General features: G+C 36.1%; 2 protein-coding genes and 1 long non-coding RNA gene across 3 annotated transcripts in view; all 3 read right to left on the bottom strand.

Moving 5' to 3' along the window:
* The window catches only part of LOC103132484 (mucin-2-like), a gene marked incomplete at its 3' end in the record, with an annotated part of 11,976 nt that extends 9,583 nt beyond the window's left edge, over positions 1-2,393 (bottom strand). The window contains exons 1-6 of the mRNA XM_016667416.1: positions 2,305-2,393; positions 1,847-2,102; positions 1,651-1,768; positions 767-857; positions 518-651; positions 185-398 (exon numbers count right to left, since the gene is read on the bottom strand). Coding sequence (XP_016522902.1) covers positions 185-398; positions 518-651; positions 767-857; positions 1,651-1,768; positions 1,847-2,102; positions 2,305-2,368 — 877 coding nt within the window. The remainder of the gene's footprint in view (positions 1-184; positions 399-517; positions 652-766; positions 858-1,650; positions 1,769-1,846; positions 2,103-2,304) is intronic.
* A 1,640-nt stretch (positions 2,394-4,033) lies between these two features.
* On the bottom strand, positions 4,034-4,306 carry LOC107835148 (uncharacterized). The gene is made up of 2 exons (XR_001660976.1): positions 4,272-4,306; positions 4,034-4,152 (listed from the first exon to the last, which is right to left on the bottom strand). It is a non-coding gene; the product is annotated as an uncharacterized LOC107835148 (long non-coding RNA).
* Positions 4,307-4,715: 409 nt separating this feature from the next.
* LOC103132485 (mucin-2-like) overlaps positions 4,716-7,629 on the bottom strand; it is a 6,251-nt gene continuing 3,337 nt past the window's right edge. Inside the window, exons 7-8 of the mRNA XM_016667417.1 lie at positions 5,112-5,143; positions 4,716-4,751 (exon numbers count right to left, since the gene is read on the bottom strand). Of these exons, the coding sequence (XP_016522903.1) occupies positions 4,716-4,751; positions 5,112-5,143 (68 nt within the window). The remainder of the gene's footprint in view (positions 4,752-5,111; positions 5,144-7,629) is intronic.

The following is a 7,629-nucleotide window of genomic DNA, read 5'->3' on the forward strand; positions in this document are numbered from 1 at the left end:
ATGCTTTTTTTCCAAACATTTTATGAAATGTTTTTATTTAAAACTGAACATTATTCACTATTTGTATGATTTTTTTTTCAGAAATATGTCCGATGTGTTCTTCATTCATCGAATTATTAAGCTGATTATTCAGCTGTTAAAAAAACATTTTCACAATGAATAAATAAATAAAAATAAAACATACCACACAATTGAGATCTCCAGTTAGGTGGCTGTCCTCCTGCGTGGGAACACTGACGAGAAAACTCAGACATTGTGCTGCAGACACAGGAGTCATTGGTGCTGTTGTTACAGGCACACATGTCTATGGCACATGCATGAATGTAAGCTTCAGGGTCAATTTGTTCATTGCATGAACTCCAGGATTTGGAGAGAAATGCTCTTTCACAGATGGTTTGCTGATTTGGTTAAATAAAAAAAGAGAAAAACAATCAACAGAAAACAGGAACAATATTAATTTTTTACTTGTAAGCAAAACACCACGTCTTCTACCAAATAAACGTGCCGGAAAACTCACAAAATTCTTGCAAGAACTTGACACATTTCCAGACTCCCATGACTCATCTTCGTCTTCATGCGGGTCTTTGCAGTCATCATTTGGTAGATGGATTTTATGGCGGTTTCCAAACTCAATGGGGCTGATTTTAAAACCTGATCATGACAATAAAGTAAGTCAATAATATAAGACCTGAATGTGATCATTAACAGATGGTGGAGATGATAGATTATCATCTGCATCATAAATTGTATTAGTTGAACAACATACCATTGACAATGAACTCATCATAGACAGGAACACCATTGAAGTCTCCACAAAGTCCACAGGTTTTGTTTCTATAGTTATTTGAAACTTCCACCTGAAATACACACAATGGAAGAAAAGGACAGTCATATTTTTCTGTTACTTAAAATTACACTCATGTTATTCTACAGCAATGTGTATTCTGTGCATAGTAAATGATCACATTGAATTTGTTTCATGCAGATGTTATACTCAGCTTTCTGCAAGTTTTAGCTTGTGCTCTTCCATTTTCTTTAGTCAGTTAATGACTGAGAAAAGATTTTGCCATAGAGTTATATCTACAAGGACTCCAAATAAACAAAAAATTGTGTGAGCAGAAAAGCTGCATGCTTGGAATTGATTCCAGGAGCACAGGTGATGCACACCACCCTCTTTTAATGGAGATGTTGTGTGTGCTATTGACTGCCGTTATGGACAGTGTCACAGAGTGGAGTGGGGATGAAAGAAAGTAGAAGTAGAAAGTCATTATACTGGAGGAATGATACTGCTATCACTACTAATAATAATAATGCATTTTATCAAAATAAGGCCACAATGCGATACAGAACAATAATGAGAATATTTAAAAGTCATTAAAATAAGCAAAAATCTGTATTAAAGTTGACAACCCCCAACCCCAATAGTAATTTATAGTACTATTGCATAGTACGCAAAATAAATGTGATACGAGCTGTCGAGGTACTTTGAGGGGGGAGGAAATCTTGAGTACAGGACCTTTTTTTTTGTTTGTTTTACCTTCAACATCCCTTTGACTCTGATTCTTTCAACAGTTTTCTCTCTGTGATGTTGACGTTAATGTTGACAATAACATCAAAATCTGGTGTAAGGCTCTTTATGGTAATTCTTACCATGACTGCATCTTCACGGTTCCACATGACAGTGATGCCAACTCTTGAAGCTTTAAAACTGATGTAAAATGCACTTTCTTCCACCTTTACGCCTCTACTGTAATGTGGAAGGCTGACTCTGATAAAAAAAAGGACAAAAACTATTTTAACTTTTTTCTATTTTATAAAAATATGCAATTTTTCTTTTTATACTTACAGTATGCTGTTTTCAGTGACATGGGTCTTGTTTAGGTAGAATCCATTTTCATTGATAGTTATTGATATGTAACTTATTGCAATGTTTCCATCATTTTCCTCCCTTTTAACATTCACTGAGAACTTGGGGTCAGAACCATGGCAGTCTTTGGCCAGGTTGTACTCACACAAGCCAGGAAACTGGTACACATCACCATCAAAAGTCTTAAAGTGCTGCCTGCCCCAAGTGCTGCAGATGTTGTTGACATGGTTGTGAACTAGAAAGAGAAAATTCAAAAGAAAAATATAAATTATTGATATATTTCCCCTACATAAGTTAAAAACAGGATATGTTATTTTATTTTTTTAGAAAAATAAATTTAACATCAAGCATCTTGAGCAAACTGTTGTAGAAACAGAATATCAACTTTTGCGGTCCTTAAAACTGTTTTTTAAAAATCTAGAACTTGTAAGTCTTACCCTGTTTGGCTTGAATTGCAACAGAACAACTGAAGAAACACAGCCACACCACTGCCCACTTCATGGTTCCCACTGTGGGTTCCAAAGCAGATGAAAGTGAGGCTGACGGTCAAGGCTTTATTTATACATTTAGATTTCTGTGCAGGTTTAGAACCGCCTTTTTGGGTGGCCAATTGGTAAAGGCAATACCATTGATGATTTGAAATGATGTGGATAGTTTCATAATTGCTGTACTGTATTTTCTACATCAGGCATGACAGAAGATTAGAATGGCAAATATATGAGACACTTCTGGAGAATACAAATAAGTTAATGTTTGGTTTGCTTCAAGTTTGTCCGTTCTATTTACCCCACTGAATAATTTCATTATACATTCACAAAGCTTATACAGGAAGACCGTAACTACAACATGCTGTTAGATCTCTTGTGGGAAAAGTTACTTCAAGCAGTTCATACTTGGATTTCTGTACAGACAAAACTGAAGAACAGCACATAGACCTTGTTCTAAACCATAAACCTACCTGGTATTGTAGAACATTTGTCTCATCTAAGTTTTGCACATTGCGATGAATTTAAATATTTATGTTTATTAATGTGCATTTTCCCTTTTAACCATAACCAACCCTGTTTGATTTTTCAACCCTGTGCATTGCTCCCCTTTGCCATTTTGAAGGGGTCAAACTGACCCCGTGGGCACTTTTCCGAGTTTCTTTTTATTGTTTCTGTGATTTTGAGATCTGACGGGTTGACAGGACAACCCCGTCATTTCCCCACTGTCAGACTGTGACATCTGTCTCACTGTTTCCAAGCATCCAGCTGTGATTGCAGGAGGGTTAAACAAAGAAATATTATTCTGCAAAAAGTTACATAGCAATTGCTAAAACAGAAACCTCAACAAACCAGAGGCAGTCATTTTCCACAAACAGATAAAACCTTCTAGGTTGATATGTCTTAAGAGAGCATCGGCTCTGCAGGATGTTACTGAGCAGTCCTTGTCTTAGTTAAGATCAGTGTTCCTGAGTCAACAATAAGACTCATCAAGCAGGATCCATGGGGAAGTTAATTGGTGAGAAGCACTGCTGACCAAAACAAACACAAAGTCAGTTCTCTTATTTGCAAAAAAACATCTTCATGGTCCACAAGACTTTGGGGACAGTATGATACGGATCGATGACAGAAAAATTGAGCATTTTTGAAGGTGTGCTTTTTGTTAAATATGTTGTAAAAAATATCTCATCGTTTTAGGTGAGAGTGATAGTATGGACCCTATTGGTTTAGGACCTGAGCAGCTAAATTAAGAAAACTTAGGATCATTCTGCCTATTACAAAATTCTTGAGAAGAATGTTTGGTCTTGTGTTTATTCAGATGTCTTTGTCTTTGAATGACGTCTATTTGCAAGCAAATACATCAGCATCATGTCAGATAAATACGAAAGTGTATTGCTATCACGCAAGAAATTTTTTTTTCAAGCACTATAGCGTTATATCGTGATATGCATCTTGTTTAAACGTGATAGTTATCTTGTTAAAACGTGATAGCTATCTTGTATAAACATCAGGGCCGTGCAGAGACCTCTAAAGGGGCAGGTGCTCAAAAAAAAAGGCACATCTAACCGCCTTCTAGGACAGAATATTAACAAAGCCTCTCAGCTTTCAGAGTTTAATAAACAATGATAAATTACAAAATTGTGAGATATACAATCAAAGCTAAGGAAAATCTCTATAGAGCATACAGTGGGGAGAACAAGTATTTGATACACTGTTGATTTTTCAGGTTTTCCCACTTGCAAAGCTTGTAGAAGACTGTAATTTTTATCATGGGTACTCTTCAACTGTGAGTGATGGAATCTAAAACAAAATCCAGAAAAATACAATGTATGATTTTTAAATAATTAATTTCCATTTTATTGTGTGAAATAAGTATTTGATACACCAGAAAAATGAAACTTAATATTTGGTACAGAAACCTTTGTTTGCAATTACAGAGATCAGACGTTTCCTGTAGNCACTTGATTTCCATCAGACCACCAGATGAAGAGTTTGAGGAACAGAAGCAGTTCTCACATTTTTGGCCAGGAACGGAAGAACCAGGCTGACAAATCCACATAAATTCATTGTTAGCCTGCAAGTCTTAGTCTAACAATGAATAAATACTAAAAGGTACATATTTATCTCCTCAATACATTTCATATATCCCTTACCGGATATTCAACAGAATTTAGCACACAGACTCTTTTGGGTTCTAGGAAAGAAAGTTGACATTTATGTAAAAACAAAGATCACTAAAGTGATTCTTTATCCATTTGACCTCATGTAGGTACAAACTGATTTTATAGACTCACCACATGTACGTTCTGGACAACATTTTCCCTCTGGAACACTGATGTTTGGCATAAAGCCAACGTCACAGTTCATGTTGATGTCCGGACAAGCGTGGCTCTGACATTCTGTTTACACAAAGAAGAAGAAGAACTCAGTTTATTACTAATTTAAACACTAACGAGCAGCAAACAGTAGTCAGCATTATTGCTGTGTCTTACGGCAAACATGGACATTGCAGCATTGATCTGATGGATCAGTTTTATTGACAAGAACATATCCTGGACCCATGCATCTTGGTAAAGCAGTGGGTGGGCACGTCTTAGTCTTACAGGTCACAGTTTTGGTGGACTCATTACACACACAGCTCTGACAATTGTATTCAAATGTCTCGTTGAACTAAAAAAAAAAAAAAGAAAACGTAGTGTTGGCTTAAATGTCTAAAAATACAAGTAGAGAACAGTAGATGAAAATCAAGTTTGGCTCACCTCCCGGGACGTCCCAGTGGGATCAAGACACCCTGTTTAAACAGGACAAACATATTTATGTGAGTCTCTTTGTCTCTGTATGCTAATGCTGTTGCCAAATAGCTTAACTACTTTGAACTCTATAAAATCTCTAAACAGTAGAAACCTTAAAAAATAGAAAAATAAAAAAGTAACAAGTATCTATGAACTTAAAGTAACTGGTTTTGATTTATAATTTCACAGAAATAGCAAACACTATTACTTCAAGTTCATTTCTTATATGTCCTAAAATGTCTCAAGGAAAGACACAATCCCCAAGCTCAAATACAGCTAGAGAAGCAAACAAAAGGAACCAAAGAAGTTGAATCTTAATAATGAAACAGATGTTCAAAATTGTTCTTACATACTTACCACAGCTTTTAACGCATATATTTGATTCTTTGCTGAACAGTTTCTGTCCTTCAGGACAAAAGCAGCCTTCAGTAGTGTAGTTCACGACTGGATCGTTAGGACTGCAAGATTTAAATGTCATGTGTTTTATAATTAAATTTATTTATGTTGTATTTGCATNAACGTGATACTTATCTTGTATAAACGTGATACTTATCTTGTATAAACGTGATAATTTTATGTCCAGGAAGTGGCGGAATTATGCTAGGCTAGTACAGTGGCTAACAGGAATTGGTCAAGTTTCCCTTCATGTTTGGTCTGAAGCATGGAGAAATATGGATGCTGCTTTGCACTGTGGTTAAAACCATTAATAACATGCGCATTCTGAACAGGATCCTAAACAGAAGGGGACTGCACAGAAGGAAACGTCAGCCCGGTCCTCTAGCTGTGGCGGCGTTCCTAACTGACTGTCTGGGTCGAAGCTGCAGTTGGCTTCCGATTGTAACTTCTGATTTGGGAAATGGCTAAAGGGCGATTATAACGGAGGCTCAGACGTATTTGCTGAATATTTTCTGTTCACATTTTTATTAAACAATACAATAGCTGAATAACGGCAACGGCTGTTCGTAACCAAGCAACCGAAATCAGCAGAAGGCAAGATAGTGGCAAAAGACAAAACTAGATCCTAAAAGACTTGCTCTCTCCAAAATAAATTATTCTTTGCACTTAATTATGTTTCACGTCACCTTTTTGTAATTATGCACAATGAAATTAAATTCGGTGAAGAAGAATAATCATGTAAATTATGCTTAACATATGACTGTAAATAAGTAACTAATTATGGAAATTATACTTAACATATAAGTGTTAAGAAATCATATTTTCTGCTTTAAAAAGCACACATTGACATTTCAAATCTGGAGTAGATAATTCCACTCCAATAGCAGAATATTTCCAACCTAGTTTGTGATTTGTGAAACCTTTATTTGAATTGTGAAACTTTAGTAATGAGAGATTTCAAAAACCTTTTCACATCTGAAATGCATTAAAAATGAATTCCTGTCACATTTGCAATATTTGAAATTATTTTAACCATCTGTTTTCTTCCATTTTTTGTCCTAGAGCGCTTGCCTTTCTGTTTGGCTGTTGTGACTTACAGGGACGCATCAGCTGAGATAATAATGCCAACAACTTTTCAGATTCAGATTTATTGTCATGCAACAGAGCATCAGAGATGAATAATCTATAAGGTCATAATGTCTGTTAGCTTTTATAGATTAAAGATACTACCCAATTCCTTAATTGGTTGCATCAATATTAGAAAAATGACAATATTGCCAAAATTCTTATATATTTTCCTATCGGTTTCACTTTCCTCAATTCCAGGGCTGTGAATGGTCAATTTTTTATATACATAAAGATATTTTTTATTGTTCAACTACCACAAAACAACAGAACAACTGAAGTTATTATTCTGAAATTTTAAATATTCAAACATTTCATTATCATTAATATATAGAAGCAGGTAAAGAATATGTGATGACTGTTAGGATCTGTGTTTTCTGTGTAGTTTTTCTGTTAGTCCAGTTTCCCCTGTGAATCTGTCTTCCCTGTTGATTGCTCCCAGCTGTATCCCGTTACCTGATTACCTTCCCTGTGTATTTAAACCCACCTGTGTCTGTGTTCTTCGTCGGATCCTCGTCGTATCACACCCTCGTCTCACGTCTGTGTTCTGTTCCTGTGCTGCCAGTGATTTTGAGTTGTTCTCCTGGTTTGTCATTAAATCATCTTTTCTTCATGACTACCTGGGTTCCCCGGCGTCTCTCTCACCACCACCAACAACCACAGTTCATGACAATGACTGCCACAAACAAAATAATTAAAGACAGGAGACTGAAACTTAGATGCTTGCTTTTATTCAATCAACTGATAAATGAACTCCATAAAGTATGCAATACCTTATTAGAGATTTAATGATTATTTAAATGATTCTTGGAGATAAATCTTGGTCCCACATGTGAGGACAGAGGACTGTGTCACTGCAGTGTGAAGCGTCGCTTTCTGCGAACATGCAGTGCAGCAGGTGTGGTGCACTCTGTGTGCCCACAGCCGCACTCCTCCACATGCACATAAGTGAACTGGACGTGCG

The sequence above is a fragment of the Poecilia formosa genome, unplaced genomic scaffold (assembly GCF_000485575.1).
Source record: "Poecilia formosa unplaced genomic scaffold, Poecilia_formosa-5.1.2 Scaffold1080, whole genome shotgun sequence".
Taxonomy (NCBI): Eukaryota; Metazoa; Chordata; class Actinopteri; order Cyprinodontiformes; family Poeciliidae; genus Poecilia; species Poecilia formosa.